This window comes from Urocitellus parryii, chromosome 15 (assembly GCF_045843805.1).
Source record: "Urocitellus parryii isolate mUroPar1 chromosome 15, mUroPar1.hap1, whole genome shotgun sequence".
Classification (NCBI taxonomy): Eukaryota; Metazoa; Chordata; class Mammalia; order Rodentia; family Sciuridae; genus Urocitellus; species Urocitellus parryii.
The window spans coordinates 47,513,407-47,535,992 of record NC_135545.1 but is presented as its reverse complement, the minus strand read 5'-3'; the positions used below and the strand labels follow the sequence as shown (position 1 = coordinate 47,535,992).

General features: G+C 50.3%; 1 protein-coding gene across 2 annotated transcripts; it reads left to right on the top strand.

Annotated features, from left to right (window-relative positions):
- The first annotated feature begins 10,989 nt into the window (after positions 1-10,989).
- Il34 (interleukin 34) lies at positions 10,990-22,412 on the top strand. 2 transcript variants are annotated; one of them, XM_026399228.2, is made up of 6 exons: positions 10,990-11,094; positions 16,796-16,929; positions 17,697-17,774; positions 18,053-18,211; positions 21,446-21,581; positions 21,792-22,412. In XM_026399228.2, the coding sequence occupies exons 1-6, from the start codon at positions 11,067-11,069 to the stop codon at positions 21,974-21,976; spliced, it is 720 nt and encodes a 239-aa protein (XP_026255013.2). In that variant the 5' UTR covers positions 10,990-11,066; the 3' UTR covers positions 21,977-22,412. The 2 variants fall into 2 exon arrangements, with proteins under 2 accessions (XP_026255013.2, XP_026255012.2); XM_026399227.2 differs by having other exon boundaries at positions 18,050-18,211.
- Positions 22,413-22,586: the final 174 nt, after the last annotated feature.

Genomic DNA, 22,586 nt, shown 5'->3' with positions numbered 1-22,586 from the left:
AGAGATGTTTTATACCTTGAAGGGGGTATTGGTGTATTGTTTGTTGAAATGTGTCCAACCGTGTGCTCAGAGGGTGAGCTTTACTGTGCGTCCATTCTACCTTGAACTTGAAAAGCCTCACTTAAAAATAACTTCAATAGACTGAAATATATATAAACAAACAATTAATGAAGGAACAATGCATGAACAACACAGTTTCTATCCAGACCAGAAAGTTCATGATCCATCAACATTACCACCTTCACTCTGGGATCAAACAAATCCTTCACTCTGGGAAGGCAACATTACCTAAGGCAGAAATTTGGGGAAGACTAGCCAACAGGTACAAGACCAGGCTGATGTTATCTGTGCATTTGGATTCAGAACCTATGTGGGTGTTGCAAGACAACTCACTTTGGTAGGATTTATGATTCCTTAGATTATGGAAGGGAAGATGAACCCACACATAGATTCACAAGTCATGGCCTGTGAGAAGAAGACTTTAAGAAAACAGTGAATGGAACATCCAACTGGAACCAAGAGTCAGTGGGACTGCAAAGACCCACGCTGAGGCAGGCAGAGAGAAGTAAAATTTCAGCAGTGATTCCTTCCCCCTAGTGCCGGAATTGAATCCAGGGATGCTCTATCACTGAGCTACAGCTACAGCCCTTTTAATTTTTTATTTATTTCTTTATAATTTTGAGACAGGGTCTCACGGGGTTCTGAAGCCGGCTGTGAACTTGTGATCCTCCTGCCTCAGCCTCCTGAGTTGCTGGGATCACAGGCTGCACCACCATGCCTGGCTTCTGCAGTGATTCATCTATGATGGTCAGACGGATTTTTCACGAGATGATTAACAAGCTGTAAAACGTTTTTAAATGATGCTAAAAAATCATTATCTCTGGAGGGAACAACTCATTCTGAAAACTGGAAGAGGGAATGAATCAAGCTCTGTCCTGGTATTTTGTGTGTGTGTGTGTGTGTGTGTGTGTGTGTGTGTGTGTGCAGGCTAAGCTTGAAGATAAGAAAATAGACAAGAAGGGAAAGTTCTACTTTCTAGAAGAATCACGGTAATAAATGTAGACGGAAAGAGAATCAGGAGTTACCATCTAATGAAGTACCGGGTGAAGGTTTTAATCATCAGTGTCTGATGAAAGATAAAAATTGTGGGAGATTTATAATGGATAAGATAAGAGAAAATGAGACATTGGTTCAATAAGGGGGACAAGCAGACACTATGTACCTCTTGCTGTGACCAGAGGGAGTACTCAACACCTATAAAAATTATGCTTGAGTCCAAAGATGCCTCTTAATCTAAGTATTAAAAATAGAGATTTTTTTTAACCAATGGACTTTTAAAAAATAATTTTATTTTATTTATTTATTTTTATATGGTGCTGAAGATCGAACCTAGGGCCTTGCACGTGCAAGATGAATGCTCTACCGCTGAGCCATAACCCCAGCCCCCCAAAATAGAGATTTTAAAACCTTGAGAGAGGCAGGTGTGGTGGCACACACCTGTAGTCCCAGCCACTCAGGAGGCTGAGGCAGAAAGATAGAAAGTTCGAGGCCAGCTGAGTGAGACCCTGTCTCAAAATAAAAAGTAGAAAGGCCTGGGAATGTTGCTCAGTGGTAAATGGGTCCAATCTCCAGTATTTAAAAAAAAAAAAAAGTGACATTCCAAGGATGCATTCAGCCAAATTCAGAACGTGGGAAAAGTGATCCAGTTTCTTCAACGCATGCACGGGAGGAAAAAAGAAGAAGTCAATTGTTATGGGCTTATAAGGTCTTAGGAGTTCAAAACCTGCTACAAAGCTATAGAAATCAAGACAGTGTGGTACTGGCATAAGAATAGACATATAGATCAAGGGGTGGAGATGAGAGTTTAGAAATAAATCCTTGAGCCTGCGGTCAACTGATTTTAACAAGAGAGCAAGGAACTTTCAATGGGAGAAACTTACAGTCTTTAAAAAAAATGGTGTTGGGACAACTGAATAGACAAATTCATGAGTGAGGTTGAAGTCTTTCATCACACCGTATGTAAAAATTAGCTCAAAATGGATCAAAGACCTAAATGTAAGAGATAAACCTGTAAAACTCTTAAAATAAAACCAAGATGTAAATCTTCATTACCTTGGATTAGGCAATGATTTCTTAGATATGACACCAAAAGCACAAACAATCAAAAAAAAAAAAAAAGAAAGATTAATTGGACCTCAAAGTTAAGAGGGGGGAAAAAAAGTGTCACCAGGCTGGGTACCATGCCAGATGTCTGCAATCCCAGCTACTCCAGAGTCTGAGGCAGGAGGGTCACAAGTTCAAGGTCAGAGTCAGCAACTTAGCCAGAACTCGTCTCAAAATAAAAAATAAAAAGAACTTTGAAAAGCAGGCTGGCAGCTCCTCAAAAATCTAAACAGTTAGCAGATGACCTAACAATTCCATTTCTAGGTGTACAGTCGTTCCCTTTATCTGAAATTTTCCTTCTTGTGATTTTAGTTACCTGTGGTCAACCTTGGTCCAAAAAAATTAAATCGAAAATTCCAGAGGTAAATAATTTGTAGGTTTTAAATTGCATGCTAAACTGGGTAGCATGACGAAACCTCCCGTCATCCTGCTCCATCCCACCTGAGATGTCAGTCATTCCTTTGTCCGGTGTTCCCACACTGTATACACCACCTTCCCCTGCATCAATTAGTAGTATCTTGATGATCAGATTGACTATTGTGGTCTGGCAGGACCTGTGTTTAAATGACCTTATTTCACCTACTAAGGCCCCCAAACACAAGAGTAATGATCCTGGCTCCTTTAATAGGCTGAAGAGAGACTGTAAAGTGCTTCCTTTCAGTGAAAAGGTGAAGTTCTCTACTTAATAAGAAAAGCAGGCCAGGGTGGTGCACACCTGTAATCCCAGCAGCTCCGGGGGCTGGGACAGGAGAATCACAGTTCAAAGCCAGCCTCAGCAGAAGCGAGGTGCTAAACAACTCATGAGACCCTATCTCTAAATAGAATACAAAATAGGCCTGGGGATGTGGCTCAGTGGTTGAGTGTGCCTGAGTTCAGTCCCTGGTACCCTCCCCCCACCCAAAAAATACTGTGACGAGGGTGTTAAGATCTGCGGTAGGGCTGGAGTTGTGGCTCAGAGGTAGAGTGCTCACCTACCATGCGTGAGGCACTGGGTTCGATCCTCAGCACCACATAAAAATAAAATAAAGATATATGGGGGAAAGACAGTGTATATAGGGCTTGGTGGCAGGAACAGTGTGAGACATCTTCTGGGGATCCTGGATCATATCCCCTGAGGATATGAGAGAACTACTATACCCAAGAGAAGACATGAAGAGATGTCCACACAAAAGCTTATACATGAATATTCTCAGCAGTATTTTCCATAATAGTCAAAAAGCAGAAACAACCCAATGCCCACCAACTGATAAATGTAAAAGAAAATGTGTATATTTATACAATGGAGTATTATTTGGCAATAAAAAAGAAATGGAGTACAGGTTGAGCATCCCTAATCAGAAAATTCCAAATCCAAAATGTTTTGAAATCTGAAACTTTTTTTTTTTTTTTTTTGGTACTGGTGATTAAACCCACAGGTGCTTTACCACTGAGCTACATCCCCAGGCATTTTTATTTTTTATTTTGAGATAGGGTCTTGCTAAATTACTCAGAATCTCACAAGTTGCTAAGTCTGGCCTCAAATTTGGCAATCCTCCTGCCTCATCTCCTGAGTTGCTGGGATTACAGGATTACAGGCTTGTGCCACTGTACCAACTAAAATCTGAAACTCTTTGAGTGCTAATAAGTGGAAAATACCACACTACACAGTATGTGATGAGTTGTAGTCAAATCCCTAACTTCCTCCCCAAATTTCCATCTCCAGGTAACACCTCTTCAGATGATGGGCTTCGGCATATGAATTTTGGAGGGACACAACCTTTTAGTCCATTGCCCGCTACTGATGAGTGGACTCTGACATCATTATGCTAAGTGGAAGAAGCTAGTTAACAAGGTCCACGAAGTGTGCAATTCCATTTATGTGAAATGTCTAGAGCAGGAATATCCAATGACACAGAAAGAATATTAGTGGTTGCCAGGGGCTTGGGGGAGGGGAATGGGGAGCGATTACTGATGACTTTTTTATTTTTGGAGTGATAAAAATGTTCTGAAATTAGGTAAGTGTGATTGTTGCACAATATGAGTGCACACACACAAAAAAAGCAAAAATATTGAACTGAACACTTTAAAGTGGTGAGTCTTATGGCATGCAAACTCTATCTTTAAACAAAAGAAAGGAACAAAAGACATAAGGGACACATCTGTTCAGTGCACTGTATGGACCACCCTGTGGGTGCAAACAAAGGAACTAAAAAAAGACATTTAAAAAAATAGGGAAAATTGAATATGGATTTTGTATTGAATTATACTAAGCAGTTATTAATTTGGTGGGGCACAATAATTACATTGTGTCTATATTTATTTAAAACTCTTAAAATCCTTACATATTAGTGAGTGCTTTAAAATAGTCCAAGAAAAAAAAAAAAGGAGGGATGTGGGTAAAACTGAAATAACAGGTATTGATAATTTTGGAAGCTGAGTCATGGCTATACGGACGTTCATTATACTAGTCTATCTTGTTGGGTTTGTTTGATAAAATTTCCATAAAAACAAGTTGCAAAAAAATAAAAAATGCCAGAGCAAATAAGAAGTCTTGATTAGTCCTAAATTCTAGAAAGTTCATCTCCTACAGAAGATTCTGAACTGTGTATTAGGACAATTTCAGAATACCTTTGTCCCCAAAGGCCTCCTGACCTAGAACTGAGCTTCATTCTAAGAAGACAAGCCTCTGAACTCCCACAAGATGCTTTGGGTTGGGATTGATCAGGCCTTTTACCGAACATTCTGCAGAGATGACACACTTTCATGCTGTATCAGTCAACGTTTTCTGCATAAAAAAAACAGCCCCCAACTTAGTGGCTTAAAATAATAGTGGTTTATTTCTCACAATTCTGTGGGTTGACTGACTCTGGGATGACTTGGCTGTGGCCAGCTGGTCTAAGATGGCCTCACTCAAATGTCTGGGACCTCAGTAGGGTCTCCCTTAGGAGGCTACCTGGATTATTTACACAATGCAAAGCCTTCTCCGTGGAAAGAGGAGTCAAACTCTATCTATCCCATTGGTCAAAGTAAGTCACATGGAGGCATAGAAATTTGTTTGCAGATTGGACTTGTACTGAATAGGAGCCAGAGTCCTACCCAGGCCACTTCTCAGAATGCGACTGACATCTTATGTGTGGTTGGGAGTAGGTCTTGTGCTAAATCTTATGCCCCAGAGTTGAAATCTTATTTCCACTGGTAGAACAGGGGTGGTGCTTAAAATATTATTCAGAAATATGAAATTAACTAATGAAATGAATTATGGCATGCAAATTCTATCTTTAAACAAAAGAAAGGAACAAAAGACATAAGGGACCCTGGGCTAATGAAATTAACTGGAATCAGTGGTTCCTAGGTCTGTTTTTCTCTCCCTTTTCCTGAGGCCTAAACTCAGTCCTGTTTTCCTGCCTTCCCTCCTGTCTAGAACATCTGTGACTCACTCCTTGAGATGACTTCCTGTGCCTCCCACGTTCTAATGGGGCACGGTTTGATTCATTGACGGAGATAGATGGGGAGACTTGGAGGCCCTGTGCCCTGGGGCCAGCTCCCACCCCCACCAGATCTCCATTTGCTCATCTCTAGAATGTGGGGCTGTTTGGAATGACTTGGAAGCCCTTTTGGCCCTGTCCTACTTAGAGGAAAGTAGTCAGACTGGGCAAGTGACTCAATACTCTGTCCCCTAGGACTCTTAGGCCAGGGCTGGCCTCTTTGAGAGAAGAATGTTCTGGGTGGGTGTAATAGATTAGTTGTGGGCAGAGCCCAAGTCCAGCCTGGACCAGCAGAGCCCAGCCTGGGTCAGCTAAGTTCCAGCCAACCTATAGTTCATGAAAAAAAAAAAAATGTTTTTCTGCCTCTTTATTTTGGAGTGATGTGTCCCACAGCTGATAGAATGGGTACTTGGGGTCTCTCGCTGGCTGTGTGTCCTCTTCTCTTCTAGGTTGGGGACCAGGCTTTAGAGTTAAACTCACAACTCCAAATGGGGTTCCACTGCTCCCTCTCTGGGGGTGGTCTTGGTTCTCAGGCAGGGGACAGAAGAACCAAAGCAGGTAGCTATGGAAAGAAGGGGCAATGATGTCCCAAGGTGAACAGGTCCTTGAGGCCCAACATGGCTGGACATGGCAACACAGGTCCAGCACAGAAATTCACTGTTTTAAATTTGGTTGAAAAAAAATTTAAAATCCAAGTTATGTCTGCACCTGAATTAAAGAAGAAATAGCCGGGCCCAGTGGCTCATGCCTGTAGCCCTAGTGACTTGGGAGGCTGAAGCAGGAGGATCATAAGTTTGAGGCCAGCCTGAGCAATTGAGCAAGTCCCTAAGCAACTTAGTGAGATCCTGTCTCAAAATGAAATTTAAAATAAATAAATAAAGGACTGGGGATTCAGCTCAGTGGTAAAGCACCTCTAGGTTCAAGCCTCAGTATCAGTCAAACAAATAAAAACAAACAAACAAAAAATAATCCCCCCAAGCAAAAGAATAAAATAGTTCCGTGTGATATTATAAACAACAGCAGGCCTCTTTCTGCTTCCAGACACAGGGAACTTTTAAAAATATCTATCTATCTATCTATCTATCTATCTATCTATCTATCTATCATCATTATCTATCAACCATCTATCCTTTTTCTAGAAAGCAGTCTTTCGCCACTGCTTCTTCATCTGAGCCCTTATCTGTTGACTTTCTGCCATGGAAGATTTCGTTCTTGTCACCCTTCCTTCCCCACATACCTTCCCTCTCTCTGACCCCGGCCCTCCCAGCGTCCTTAAGTCATAAGTGGGTGAAATGAATATTCACTTTGTACTTGCTTCTGCAGCTTTGAAAATGCTCGTCATGGCTGAACGATGAAGAATACTATGTCCTCATTTACTTTCTAGCACAACTCTTCCCTGCCTGAGCTTCTGAATGATGCTACAGGCCCCAGGGGTAGAGTGGGGTGGGGTAGGAGAGGCGCAGTGTTTCCAAACTCCTCACCCACTCCCCTCCCCACCCCAGAGAGAGAGAGAGAGACATACAGACAGACACGGAAGGAGGGACGGAGGGAGAGAGAGAGTAAGAAAAAGAAAGAGACAGAGAGACCAAGGGCAGGCTTGGGCCCTCCCAGAGTGGGGAAGGCCACAGTCAAGCTCCCAGGCCCTTGGTTAGGCCTCATTTGCCAGAGAGGAGCCCCAAGCCATTGGGCCGCACCTGTCCCAGCCTCTCCCAGCGGCCTAGGTTCCCGCTGTGCCCCTCAGCCTGGGTCTGGCTTCTGTCACTCGTAACTCCTACTTGGTGGCCTCATTGGGCTCTCCCACTCGCCCCCTCCATGTCCGGGGGCACAGGGGTGGGACCACAGATGGTGCTCAGGCTCAGGACTTGATACAGCTGTGCCAAGAAGCTGATCAGGGCTCCATTTCTCATTTGCTTGGTTTCTCAGCCAGGATGCAGGCAGGGTTCCACGTTGGAGCCTTTCTGATGGGGAGTCTGCCCAAAGAGTTTGCGGGACCAGGACAGGGCAAAGATCCTGAGAGTGGTGTGTGCCTGGGTGTGGGGAGGTCTGGGCTCTGGGACCCACCGTCCTGGGCACAGCAGAGCTGAGGGGTGCTCAGAGGTGATGAGCGGCCCAGGCCCCTGAGTGGCACTCGGGTGGCAGGTGTTCTGAAGGGCCGTGGTGCACGACTTGAAACGACAGGTAGGCCTAGGAGAGACAGACGCGGCCATCCACACAGAAACCTGCAGGGCTCTTATTCCCTGTCACCCCAAACTGGGAACAACCCAGATGCCCTTCCATGGAGGGGAAGCAAACAGTGATCCAGCTACACAATGTACAAACTGCTCAGCAAGGAAAAAGGAGATTTCTCTTTTTTTTATATGTATTTTAAAATACATACATTTTTATAGCTTTATTTTATTCATTTATTTTTTTTTTCACGTGGTGCTGAGGATCGAACTCAGTGCCTCACCTGTGCTAGGCAAGCGCTCTACCACTGAGCTACAACCCCAGCCTCCTTTTATAAAAATATTTTTTAGTCGTCAGTGGATCTTTATTTTTTAAATTTATATGTAGTGCTGAGAATTGAACTCAGTGCCTCACACATGTTAGGCAAGCACAAGTGGTAGCCCTGAGCCACCACCCCAGCCCCCCAAAAGAGGATTTCTAATGCGGGTAACAACATGGCAGCCAGGCGCGGTGGCACACACCTGTATAATCCCAGTGACTTGGGAGGCTGAGGCAGGAGGATCTCAAATTCAAAGCCAGTCTCAGCAACTTAGTGAGGCCCTAAGCAACTCAGGGAGACCCTGTCTCCAAAATAAAGGGCTGGGGATGTGGCTTAGTGGTTAAGTGCCCTTGGGCTCAATGCCTGGTACCAAGAAACAACGACAAAAACATGGAGAACCCCAAGTGCAGCATGCCACAAGAGAGAAGTGACATGCAGAAGGTCGCACCCCAGAATTGTAACTGCGTGACATTCTGTGGGAAAAGTGCTTGCAGGGAACAAATGGGTCCCTGCCCAGTGCTGAGGTGGGAGGGCTCCCTGCAGGACAGTCGGAGGGGCTTCTGCAGGAACAGAAGTGTTTTCTACTTTGTGACTGGTGGTTATAAACTTTTAGCCGGGTGCGTGGTGCAGGCCTGTAATCCCAGCTACCCAGGAGGCCGAGGCAGGAGGATTGAAAGTGTAAGGCTGGACTGGGCAACTTAGTGAGGCCCTGTCTCAAAATAAAAAAAGAAAAAGGGCTAGGGGTGTAGCTCAGCATAGGGCGCTTGCCTAGAATGTGTGAGACCCTGGGTTCAGTCCCTAGCACTGCGTGCGCGCTCTCGTTCTCTCTCTCTCTCTCTCTCTGACTCATACACTAAAAAAAGGCAAATTTTACGGATGTAAGTCCTACCTCCATAAACCTGGAAAAATGTCAACTGAAAGTCTAGTTGGCAGGGACACCGTGATAGCAGGGACATCGCCAGGGTGAGGTGGAGGGGAGAGATGGGTGGAGGGTCCGCGCTCTACCAAAGGACGGTCCCAGTTGGCCACACCCAGGGAGGACAGCAATCCAGCCACAAGGGCAAGGGCTGGCTCTTTTTCTTTGGTTTGTCTCTTCAGGGCTGGGGATCACCCCAGGGCCTGGTGCCTGCTCGGCCAGGGCTTCCTGCTGAGCCCAGCCCCAGCCCAGGGCCAGCGTTTCTGGTCCAGGCTCTAGATGCCACAGTAGAGAAGACCCCCGAATCATACCATCTTTCCCCCCAAGCCCTCACCCTGTGGCCCTTTCCCCTGACCAGAGGGGGAACAGGGAAGAACATGGCGATGGAATAGAACCTGCTCAGAGACTGAATTGCAGAGCCAGCCCAGCTACTGGGCACCTCAGCCTCACCTACAACATGGAGACCCAGACCATGTCTTACGGAGCCCAGTGAGGGACGGACAGGTAACTCTATGAGAACGCTGTGGGTGTCGAGTTCCGAGAATGACTACCAGTGGGCCAGGTTTGAATTCCTGTCACTTTTGACAGGCTGTGTGGCCTTGGGGAAATGCCCTAACCTTTCTGGGCCTCAATTTCCTCATGGGTAAAATAAGATTTTTATGGTTTCATTAAGTGGTGTTGAAGATTTGATGAAAAATGTCCTCAGCTCTGGGTCTAGCACACACACACTGAGTTCTCAAGAAGAGAGCTCTAGGGCTCTGGTGTTATCACAGGGTTGCCAAATCTAGTTACACACACACCACACCACCTATATATGACTTCCAATTAATTTGAAATTGCAATTGCTGATAGATAGTGAATACTTTTTGTGTGTGGGCGCTTAACTACTAAGTCACATCCCCAGCCCTTTTTATTATTTTTATTTTGAGACAAAGTCTTGCTAAGTTGCTTACAGCCTCCCTAAGTTGCTGAGGCTGGCTTCAAACTTGGCAATGCTCCTGCTCCATCCTCCGGGAGTTTCTGGGATCACAGGTGTGAGCCACCACACCCGGCTAACAATGAATACTTTTTAACACAAGTATGTCCCAGGCAATATTTGGGACATACTTATGCTAAAAAATCATGCATGACACAATCAGACTGGGATAAGTATTTGCTTATCTGACATTCAGATTTAACTGGACCATCGTATTTTGCCGGGGCAGGGGGAGGAGATGGGAGTGATATAGGAGGGGCTCGGTCAGGAGGTGAGGAGGGTGACTGAGCCATGTGTTCTTCAGCCTCCCCTGCAGCCGGGTCACCCCCAGCTTCAGCGGGAGTCTCACCTCCTCCTCCGGGCAGCCCCCTCTCCTGGGTGCCGGCCCACACTGCCCATGCATTCCGAGGTCGGCTTTTGTTCCTGCCCAAGGCTGCCAGCTGGTGTCATCGTAACTCACTCCTGGGCTGGGGCCGCCGCTCGGGAGTCCTGAAGTCGGTTCTTGTGTGCGACCCGGGAGTCCCGGTGGCGTGGGCCGGTGCTGCGCTCGCGGTGGGTCCTCTGTGCCTGCCTGTGGCTGAGTGGCAGCCCTGCTCTTACATAATCACTTTCTCTCCTCCTTCTTTTTCCAGAGCCGGATCTCACACTGAGCAGCTGCAGTCGGAGGAATCAGAGAAAGCGCCAGAAAGCGCCACCCAGCCCCAGATTCCAAGGGGCCTGCTGGGGACTCTCCTCCCCCTCCTCCTCCTCCTCCTCCTCTCCTCCTCCTCTTCGGGAAGGAAGACCCCGAGGGAGACTGCTATCTCATACCAGCTCCTGGGCTGCCATGGGACTGGCAGCCACCGCCCCCCAGCTGTCCTCCTCACTGCCAGGCAGATAGGCAGGCTGCTGCCCCAGGAGCACCTGCCTGATCCCTGCTGCCTGGCACCTCCTTTGGGGACAGCCCTTTCCTGACTCGGTGGCCACCTTTTCTGACACGTGGCCATGTAGGCCCTGCTCAGGCTCCTGTGGACACACTGCTGGGGACAGCACCTCTGCTCTTGGGGAAGCCAGTGCACCACCATGCCCCGGGGATTCACCTGGCTGCGCTGTGAGTACCCAGGGACCCACTCCGGGAGGCCTTGATCCAGAGAGGGCTCAGCCACAGCCACGGCAACCAGCACGTCCCTGCTGGGGAGAAGTTGGGATGCTCCCCAGCTCAGCTGCAGGTAGTCTCAGGGACTCCACAGCCACCCTGCCTGTCGATGACCCCAGGCTCAGGCAGGCAAGCTGGACGGGAGTCCCAGGTAGGGTGGGCACTGGGTGGCACGGTGAGTGGCTAGACGATGGGGCAGGCGCTGGGGTGGGTGGCAGCATCTCTGTGGACTGACTCATGGGTGCTGGGGAACATGGCAGGGGCAGAGGGTGTGGAGAGAGGATTGCTGTCCTCCTGGGTGTGGCCAGCAGGGGTGGGGTGGGGACCAGGGACCCAAGACACATGGGACTTGTGTGTCCAGCACCTGGAGAAGGCAGCTGGCTCTCCTCTGCCCCTCACTCTATAACACCAAGATCAAAAGGCAGGCCGATACCGGTGCGGTGGGTGGAAAGAAAAAAATAAGTTGAAATGAGGACAGAAGACAAGAAAGGTCCTGGAGGACGCTCAGGCCTGTGGGTGGAGGCCAGACGGAGCCCTCCAGACCCCAGGCCCAGCGTCACTCACTCTGATTCGGCACATTTCTCTGGTGACACCCCCGAGCCCACTGGAGAGTGACTTGCCATGACAACGGGACCTCATTTGCTTTGTGCCCCTCAGCCTCTGTCACCCAGTTCAGAGTTAGGTGGCCAGGGACTGTGTGCCAAATAAATGGGGGCAGGGGCTGGAGCCCAGAGGGGTTCAGAGAAGAGCTGGGGGCACCCTGGTCCTTGTGGAGGGACACTGGAAAGAGTCAGGACATTCAGAATGGGTGAAGGACCCAGCCAGGCCCCGTGTTAGGGAAGCTTCCGGGTCTTGAGGAGCAGAGGAAGCTGCTTGGTGAGGTGCCACCTGAGGTGGTCTTGAAGGCTGGGTGACATCCGCAAGGCAGACGGGGTGGGGAGGACCGAGTTCCAGGCAGCAGCTCAGTGGAGGGGCTGGAGAGTCTGGGCCGTAAAGCTGGTTTGGGCCTAGGTGGCGTTGGCCTTGAAAGCCAGGTGAAGAGCACCCGCTTCACCAGACCACAAGGAGCCTTGGAAGGTGGCAGAGGGGGCCACGGTTGGAGTCCCCTGCTTTTGAGGAATCTGGGGTCACTGTTGCAACCTTATGGGCAGCGGGTAGCGACTCTCAGGTCCTGGGGTGGAGGTGGGAATGGGAAGCCAGGTGGAGGGGAGCAGGCCCAGGAGGCAGATCTCGGGCGTGGCAGGGGCCGGTGGGTGGTGACGACAGGGGAGGGCAGAGGCAGGGGCAGGGGGAGCGGCTGCCCAGTGGAGGGGCTGGGATGCTGGGATGCTGGGGTGCTGGGCGGCTGTGATATATGACCACAAACTGGGCAGCAGCAAGTGTTACTCTCATAATTCTGGAGACCAGATTCTGGGGCCAGAATCAGCAGGGCCATGCTACCTCTGAGGACTCAGGGGGGAGCCTTCCCGCCTCTTCTGGCTTCTGGGGGCTCCTGGGGCTCCCTCTCTGTGGCAGCTTCACTCCAGTTCATCTCTGTCTGCGCGTGGACTTTCCCTCTGGGTGTGTCCGGGTCCTCTCCTTCTGACCAGGACACCTGGGGCCTTCCCTAAATCCAGGATGTGTTCTAAAGATGCTGTTTCCAAATCAGGTTACATTCCGAGGTTCCAGGTGAATATGAATTTTGGGGGAAATGCTACTCAACCCATTGCCTAGGCTCAGATTGGGTCAGGGACCCCGACTCCCCTGCCACCCCCCAGACCAGGGAACCAGGAGAAAGCTCCTTCTACCCATCTCCTTCAGCTTCTGCTTCTCTCCCTGGTCCTTACCTCTGGGGGGGGAGGAGGAGCAGGAAGGGCCTCCTGACCAGGGTCAGGCCTACCCTGGCTGTGTGGTTCCTGGGGCACAAAGTGTGGGGGTGACAAGTGGTCTTGAGGTTTTGGCTGTGCCAACCCTGCTTGGTTCCCTGTTTCTCTGGGTGGAGGCCACAGAAAATAAGTTTAAAATGAGAAATGGGGCCCCCTGAAGACTGAGGAGAAGCTGCCCAGACTGCAGGGAGGTGGTCCAGGGAGAGGTTTCCAGGGCAGCCCAGGTGCCCGGCTGTGCCAGGCCAAGCTGCTGTGGCCCTCTGAGACCCAGTCCCTGCTTTGAGGCCACTGTTAGCAGAGCCAGAAGGCTCCAGGGCAGGACCTGGGAATGGAGTGGGCTCCCCATAGTGACAGCCACATGGGAAAGAAGAAGCAGTGTAGACAGAAACACTATTTTGGTCCTGGGATTTGAGCCCAGGGACGCTTAGCCACTGAGCCACATCCCTCGCACTTTTTTTTTTTTTTTTTTTTAATTTTGAGATAGGAGCTTCCTAAGTTGCTTAGGACCTCACTGAGTTGCCCAGACTGACCTTGAACTTGAGATCCTCCTGCTACAGCCTCCTGAGCTGCTGGGATCTCAGGTGGGGATGCCACTATGTCAGGCTAGAAACACTTCTCACTTCTTTCTTTCTTTCCTTATTTCGATACTGGGATTTAACCCAGGATACTCTACCACTGAGTCACACCTACAGCCTTTTTTATTTTTTTAATATTTATTTTTTAGTTCTCGGCGGACACAACATCTTTGTTGGTATGTGGTGCTGAGGATCGAACCCGGGCCGCACGCATGCCAGGCGAGCGCGCTACCGCTTGAGCCACATCCCCAGCCCCTCAGCCTTTTTTATTTTTATTTTGGAACAGGGTCTTGCTGGCCTCAAACTTGCAATCCTGGTGCCTCAGCCTCCTGAGTGACGACTGGGATTACAGGAGTGTGGCACTCTACCCTGCAGAAACACTGTTTTTTAAAGGAAAGGTGGCAATTCAGATTTTAACGGGCAATCCCTGTGGGCTAGATGTGGTCCTTGGGCCACCACCCTGTACCTGTTGCTCTAGGTCCATGGTTCTTAAGGTGCATGCCCAGATCAAAGGCCGAAGCCTCACCTGAAGGCTGATTACAAGGGCAAATTATCTGGCCCCACCCCAGGCCTGCTGGATTGGGGGGGAGGGTGCTGAGCTCTCCTAGCCTTGGCTGGCTCCCCAGGGGATTCAGATGCACCCTCCCATTTCCACTGCAGGAGGCCAATCCCCAAACTCAGGCATAACGCGCTCAGTCAATGAGACCACAGCACTGGTGATTCACAAACCAAGGGTGAAGTGCTGTGATCAGGGAGTGAGTGAATCAGGCAGGTGGTGCTGGAGTCAGAGGCTGGTGGGGCTGGTATAGGCAGGGCAGACCCTAGGGTCAGGGAAGAAGCCCAGGGAGACTTTTAAAGAGATCTGCAGTGTGAGGGGATCCCTAGAGCAAGGCAGAGCAGGAGCAAAAGCTGGGACACAAGATCTTGAGCTTCAGGAGTCAGTGCAAGGCTGAGAGGCTTTTAGGGCTTACTATCTCAAGGCACGAACACTGGCTAGGTTTGCATTTATCTGTTGCTTTGGCCCAATACCATGTCAGGGAGATGCAAGAGAGCAAGCGCGCTGGTTGGATTACTTCACACTGGCAACTTTTCGTGGAGGGGAAGGGCAGGCACCTGAAGCCCCTGTGTGGCCCAGGCCATGAGCAGGCCTGAGGAGCCAAGCCGAGGGAAGGTGCCCTTGGTGAGGGGTCCCACAGGAGCAAAGTCCTGGAGCAGGACCCAGCAGGGTGGGACTGGAAAGGGAGGAGGGAGAAGTGATCCAACAGGTAGAGTGGCCCAGGCCAGTGGGGATGTAAGGACAAAAGTCTTCCAAGTACCAGGAAGTACGTGAGTGGGGAAAGTCCAATCAGTAATTCCTGCTCATAACAGGTGGGTCAGGGAAGTGACTCAGCCTGGCTGTCTTCATGGGGCGGGCAGGAGGAGAGGGAGAAATTTTTGCTTCTGACTCTAATAATAATAGGTATGGATTGTAGAACATGCAAAATGTTCCACAAAATATATAGAACACAAAAATCTCCCATAGAGATTTGGTACATTTCTTTCCACCACGTTTTCCAAACACATATGTAAACAATTGTAAACACATGTATAAATAAAATTCTAGTCCTGCTGGGAATGCAGATAGTGTTGGGTCATGTTTTTCAAAAACATCACCATCCATATCTTATTTTTCTCATCACACATCATAATAATTCCTTAACAATGTGATTTTTACTGGAAACATTCATTATGATGGAATGTCCTAGTCGTTTACAGATTTTCACTATTATAAAATAACGCTGCAGTCCATAAATCTTTTGGTCTACATCTCTTTTTCTTGTTTTAGTTCTTCTGATTTTTGAATTTAGTGGGTCAAAGGGTGTGGACTTTATTGAATTCATTAATAATAACATTTGCCAAATTGCTTTTAGGATGAGAGCACCTTCTTCACTACTTTGGCAGCATCAAATATTACTTAAAAGAAAACAAATACACAGAAATCTTTTTGTTTCATTTCTTTTTCTTTCTTTTTTTTTTTTTTTTTTTTTTGGTGATGCTGGGAACCAACCCAAGGCTTCAGACTTACCTACTGAGCTACACCCCCAGCCCTTATGTAATTATTATTTTGAGACAGGGTCTGGTTAATTTGTCAAGGCTGGCCTCAAACTTATAATTTTCCTGCCTCAGCCTCCCAAGTCGCTAGGATTATTATAGGTGTGTGTTACCACACATTTTTCTATTTTGTTAGATGAAAAATGGCATCTAATTTTTTTTTTTTTTTTTTGGTACTGGGGATTGAACCCAGGGGAACTTAAAGACTGAGCTACATCCCCAACCCTTTTAATATTTTGTTTAGAGACAGGTTCTCACTGATTTCCCTAGGGCCTCCCTAAGTTGCTGAGGCTGGCTTTGAACTTGTGTTCCTCCTGCCTCAGCCTCCTAGGCCACTGGCATTACAGGTGTGTGCCACCGTAATCTAATTGTTTATTTATTTTATTTGTGAGGTTGAACTTTTGGAAACGTCTTGCCCTTTTTTGTTTTGTTCTTTTTGCTCTAATTACCCTCCTATTTATTGCAAATTCTCTCAGGTATTGGGTCTGTTCAGTTAGGTAGAAATCACAAAGGCTATTTTTGAGGTCGCAGTGCCCCCCAGTGGTCAAGGCTGGTAATGTTGGTAAATCATTGTAGCTAACAGCCTGAGCGAGATCCCAGAGTCACCAAAATGGAAGACGCCAGAGACCACTGGTACCCTTAATGATGAGGGATGCCAAGGTCAGATAGAGGAGGGGAAAACGTAGCTTGGGTCTCGTGGTTTTTAGAGTTGGAACTAGAATCCACATCTGAATGGAAATCCAGCAATGGGCTTTGAAAACGTGTCACCCCGACACCAGGGGCTGAGGTTGCCCTCTATGGAAGTTTAGGGGCAGGAGTTGGGGACTGGCCTTGATTAAGTGCCTCCTGGGGGATCTGCTGGCCAGGGGTGGGGGGGATGTGGATCACCTTCTGGACAGCTTGCACCTACCTGTCCTTGCTCTTCTGAGGTCCAGAACCAGGGACACCATGCGGGTTCTGGGTGGGAAGTCTTCCTCAGTGACAGGGTCTGTGCATCTGTCACCACCTCTCCTATGTGTCTTTATAACCCAAGAACGTGGATGACAGTTGTGCACAGCTGGGCCCTGGGGACAGTGTGGACGTGGTACCTGGTGCTGACGTGTTCTTGTTGGCTATGGTCCACAGATCTTGGGATCCTCCTTGGTGTGGCCTTGGGGAATGAGGGTTTGGAGGTGTGGCCCTTGACCCAGAATAAGGAGTGCACCGTCACAGGCTTCCTTCGGGACAAGCTGCAGTACAGGAACCGGCTTCAGTACATGGTAACCACATGGGCACCACCAGTACCCCTGTCCCCAGCCCCATGGTGTACCTGGCACAAGGCTCTGGATAGTCAGGGACCCTCCTAGGACCTGAGTCAGCCCCAGTGTTGCCAGGGCTCCCTTCTCTAACACAGAACCAACGTGTCTGGGGTCTTTATCGGCCGCCTCCCGCCATCTCCCAGGGCTTCCCCCCCTCCTGACCTTTGATCCCCCCCCCCACCCCCGCCACAGGGCATTTCCAGCAACTCCCTGGGAGAACCCCCCACCCCGGCACTTATTAGCAGGGGAGACAAAGACCTGCCAGTTGGAATGTTTGGTTCTTTTTGGGGAGTGGAGATGCCCACTCTGTTTTTAAAAAGAGCTTATGAAGGCAGTGTGGACGTGCCCTACCATTCACTCATTTAGAGGGTATAACTCCCTTGGTTTTTAGTGTGTTCACAGAGTTGGGCGACCACCACCACAGCAAGTTGTAGAACATCCCTCTCACCCCGAAAATACATGTCTTTCTTGAAGTAGGGGGTCCTTACACCGGGCCCCAAACTTCAGCTTGAGCAGGAACTATGTGTTTAGTTTCACCCTCCCTGTGTCCCAGAGGAAAGCGAGCTGGTGTCAGTGCTGTTGGGAGCAGGGATGTGTCCTCTTCAGAGGACTCCTGTGCCGGCAGGGGGCTCTCTGGTGCGGGCCTCCCCTGCGCTGGCATGCACCTGGGCTGGGGCAGCCTGTCTGTGTGGTTTCTGCCTCTGACCTCCTGGTTCGTCCCTCTCTAGAAACACTACTTCCCCATCAACTACAGGATCGGCGTGCCTTACGAGGGGGTGCTCAGGATCGCCAACATCACCAGGCTGGTGAGGATCCCTTCCCGGGCTGCCGAGACCCCCACCTCCTGCGATCCCCTGTGGACCCCAGCCTGAGGGGCACTTTGGTCTCGGCAGGTCCTGCTGTTGTCCAGGGGCCTTTCATCAGTCCCTCAAGTGAGCCCACCCTTGACCCAGGTCCGAGGTTGCCCGATATCCATTGTAGACCCCTGTGGTCAGTTTCATGCAGGGACAAGTCCTTGGAGGAGGGTCACAGTGGAGCAGCCCACATTGGGGGGTTCCAGAGTTTTCTCCTGTCTCTGCAGCAGAAGGCGCGGGTGAGCGAGCAGGAGCAGCGGTATCTGTGGGTCTTGGTGAGTCTCAGTGCCACCGAGTCGGTGCAGGAGGTGCTGCTCGAGGGCCACCCGTCCTGGAAGTACATGCAGGAGGTTCAGACGCTGCTGCTCAACATCAAACAGGGCCTCCCGGTGAGCTGGGCCTGCGTGTGTGTCCGAGGGGTGGGGTCAAGGGCTATGGAGCCAAGGGAGGAATGTGTGGAAAGTTCTGGCACATTGAGGGGTGGGGTGTGGGAGGGTGGGGGAAGCATACAGGAAAAGAAGTTGGAGGAAGGAAGAGGTGTGGAGACCCTGTTCCAGGCCCTGCTTCTCTTGCTGTGGATCCCGGACAGGCCATGGGATTCTCTATCTCTGAGTCTGAGAAATGAGGCTTTTTTGGGAGTGTAGGCAGGAAGAAAAGGTGGAGTGCAGGAGATTTTTAGGGTGAAGAAACTGTTCTGGGTAATTCACTGATGGTGGGTGTGTGACATCATGCATTTGTCAACCCACAGAACTGTGCGACGCAGAACGGGAGTCCTAATGGGCCACGATTTGAGTTAATTAAGAAAATTAATTTAAAAAAAAGAGACTCCTTCTCGCTCGGCAGGGTTGAGGCCTCAGGGGGATGTCCTCTATAACGCATGAGCCCTCTGAAAGAGGGAGGCCAGGGGATCATCCTGGAGCCACGCAGGCCGTGCATGTGCTGGGGATCCCTCCCCCAGCCGTCCTCAGGCCCCAGAGCACACCTGCCCCTCAGGATGCACCTGCCACCCGGCTCAGCCAGCTGCCTGGACTCATCTGCCCAGGAGGCCCCGTCCAGGGCCAGAACATCCCACACCAACTGTGAGCTTCCGTTGATGAAAGGGCTAGGGACCAGCCATTGTTTTTGCAGCTGCCTGGAACTGGTCCTGGGACAGGGCTGGAAGGAGGTCAGGAGGTCCAGCCATTTCCTTGGTGGCTGTTTTGTGCCCATGGGCCAGATGGGTGTCCTCGGGCAAGATGAGCTGACCTGGGGACTGCCCTCATTTTTTTCTGGGAAGCATTTCTGATTGGAGGCTGATGGACCCCGCCCACCTTTCTTGGCCCCTCCTGATGAAAATCCGCTGTCCCTGCAGCCAGATTTTCAGTCTCTCTTTTCTCCAATTCTGCTGGTAGGCTAGGACCTTGCCTTTAAGGTGGACTTAACTTAGGGAAAGCCACCTTTCAGATTTTCTTAGCTTTTAAAACTCCCAGTGGTCCTGTAATGTAGGAGATCCCATCTGGGGGTGGGACCCCAGCAGCCTTGAACAGGTTGTTCACCTCTGGGCTTTAGATTCATCACTTGGGGGCTGGGGTTGTAGCTCAGTGGTAGAGCACTTGCCTAGCATGCGTGAGGCACTGGGTTCAATCCTCGGCACCACATTAAAAAAGTAAAATAAAGGCATTCTGTCCATCTGGATTCATCACTTGGAAAGGAGAGGGATTGGGAGGAACCTGAAATTGTATCTGGCTGTAAAGCTGATCCTATTCTACCTCGTTCTCTACTTGGAGGTACCTGAAGTCTGGGTTCTACATTGTTTTTTTTTTTTTTTTGAACCTGGGGATTGAACCCAAGGTCACTCAACCACTGAGCCACACCCCCAGCCCTTTTTCATATTTTATTTAGAGACAGGGTCTCACTGAGTTGCTTAGTGCGTCGCCAAATTGCTGAGGTCGGCTTTGAACTCACAATCCTCCTGCCTCAGATTCTGAAGCTGCTGAGATTACAGGCGTGGCCTCCCCCCACCCCCGGCTCTGAGTTGTTTCTATCCTACTTTCTCCCGAACCCCAGTACTGGGATTGAATCTGGGGGCGCTTTACCACTAAGCCACCTTTCCAGCCCATTTTAATTTTTTTAAATTTTGAGACAGGGTATCACTAATTTGCTGAGGGCCTCCCTAAGTTGCTGAGACTGGCTTTGAACTTCAGATCCTTCTGCCGCAGCCTCCCGAATTGCTGGGACTACAGGCGTGTGTCACCGCAGCTGGCTGCATAATGTTTTCCAAAGTCCATCCATGCCATAGCAGACCCTTTCTTTTCATGGCTGAATGATATTCCATTTTGTGCAGATAATTATATCTGTGCCTCCATCTGTCTTGGGCTGTTTCCACCTTTTGGCTCTTATGAAGAATGCTTCTGTGAACATGGGTGTACAAGTGTCTGAGTCGTTGTTTTCAATTCTTTGAGGTTGACACCTGGGAGTCATCTGGTGTCTCTAGGTGGAGCTTTTTGAAGACCTTCTGGATTCTTTTCCTGTAAGAGGCTTTAGGAAGGTGACATCTGTCCAGCTGTCCTCAACTTTGAGCTTCTCTAGATGGCCCAGGGGCTCCCAGGGCTGTGTACTCTCCCCAGGGCAAGGGGACACATCTACTAGGCGGCTGGGTTCTCCCCAGATTCATTCTCACTCCACCTCTGTCTACCAGTTTTCCAGGACTGCTGTAACAAATTAGTTCAAAACGCATGCCTTGAAGCAGAAATCTATTCTTTCATAGTTCTGGAGGCCAGAAGTCCCGGATCCAGGGGTCGGCAGGGCGACACTCCCTCTGGAGGCTCTAGGGAGGGTCTTCTCTTGCTTCCAGCCACATCACCCAACCTCTGTCTCAGTCTTTGGTGGCCTCTGCCACGTGGTCACCTGTCTCTGTGATCTTTCTCTCATGTGGACACCTGTCACTGGATCTAGGGCCCTCCCCAAATCTGGGATGATGTCCTTCTTCCAGATCCTCAATTATATCCCCATTTAGAAATAGAGTCACAGTCCCAGATACTGAGGGTAGGACTGGGATATGGGGTGCTGGGAGACATAATGCAGTTCAGAGATTTTGCGTGGGCTGCTGCTGCCCCCAGCTCAGGCCCCACCTTTTCCTCGATGCCTCTACAATGGCTGTGGTCCCTCTTCAGGGACTTCGGCTACCCCTCATGTTGCCCGCGTGTTAAGCCTCATGAAGGCAAGCTGAGTTTGGAGTCTGACACCCGGCCCTGTCTGTGACTTTCACCTCCGTGTCTCCCGTGAGGGCTTTCTCTTGTTCTTGCAGTTGATGGAGGGCAGCTTTCCCAGCTTGGGGGCGGGCGGGCAGCCAGGCATGGTCTAGATCAGCGGCTTCCTTCCTCCCTGTGCTGGCCTGGGCCCTGTGTTCGCTTTTCCCATGATGGAGAAACAGGAGCCTCTGTGCTGTGCTTGTGTAAGAGGTGAGAGCTGGGACCCTCTCTGTACTGGCGGGAAGAAGGTGAGACATAACGCACAGGTTCCTGGTCCCAGAACGTCTTGCCTGCCTTTCGTGATTTGGGGTGGCACCGAGTCAGGTAGCCCCCACGGTTCTCTTGTGCATTGTGTCCCCATCTGTCATGGTTCTGACCGGTTCCTCCCTCCAGGTTGTGGAGATCAGCCCCAAGGTGGAAGAGGTGTTGTCCCTCCTGAATGTGCCAGGTCGGAGCCTGAAGCTGGTGCGGCCCAAAGCCCTGATGGACAACTGCTTCCGGGTCATGGAGCTGCTGTACTGCTCTTGCTGTAAGGAGCTCCCTGTGCGTGGGGCTGAGGGACGAGAGGCCAAGCATCCGCGTCGGGGTCAGCAGGAAGAGTTGGCACCCTCCCGGGCATGCCCTCTGCTCCCGAGAGTGACGGGTCACTTTTGGAAACCCAGATGGGCCCTTAGCTTGAGGGGAGGGAGGTCTTGATGTGTCCTGCAATTTCCCTCTTTTCCTTTTCTGTCCCTTACAGGTAAACACAGCTCCATCCTGAAATGGCAGGAGTGCGAGGTGCCAAGTCCTCAGCCCCATGCCTGGCAGTGTGAGGCCGCCCGGCTGTACCCCCCTCCCCAGCAGACCCCCACCTCCCTGCCCCACTCCCCTGGCTCAAGCACTGGACCCCAGGTCAGGGCACAGGGCGAGGACCCCTTGCCCTGATGGGCCTGGGTGCTGACCCTGGGTGGGGACACCTGAGGACTTCCGGGAGCTGGACTAGGCCCGAGACTTTGCTGTGTGATGGGGGTCCCCGCCTTGGGAGAGGCCCTTGGGGAAGGTGTTTTTCCCTCCGGGGGATTCTGTGCCACCGTGGGGCTCAGCTTCCCACCTTTCATACCTTACTTGCTCTCACTTGGAGGGGTGGGGGTCAGGGAGACCCGGTGCCACCCCCTTGGCCTCCGCTGCCTGCAGGCGGTGCTGCAGTCTCCTGGGGCCATAGCAGCCAGAGCATCCCTGGGCAGGGCCGGGGCCCACGTGGGATTCTGGGACCCACACGGAGGCTTTCCAGCTGGACTGATGGGGAGGGCTGTCCAAGGGCAGAGCCACATGCCACATCTTGCCACAGTGGATGCTCTTCCAGATCCTTTTTTTCTATTAAATGCCCATTTTGTTTGGTTTTGTTGCGTTTTGTGTTCATCTGGGAGAGTGAGCCTGAGGGGCTGGGGGCCCGCCTAGTGCAGGAGGCGGAGGAGGGCTGGGCCCACCAGGCTGCGGCAGAGGGGCTGCAGCTGAGGACGGACTTCCTTCCAGCCCTTTCCTAGCCTGTGGCGCC

Coding starts and splice junctions, on each gene's coding strand:
- Il34 (XM_026399227.2), top strand. CDS start 11,067: ATGCCCCGGGGATTCACCTGGCTGCGCT. Junction 16,930..17,696: donor GGAACCGGCTTCAGTACATG/GTAACCACATGG, acceptor GTCCCTCTCTAG/AAACACTACTTCCCCATCAA. Junction 21,582..21,791: donor GCTGCTGTACTGCTCTTGCT/GTAAGGAGCTCC, acceptor TGTCCCTTACAG/GTAAACACAGCTCCATCCTG.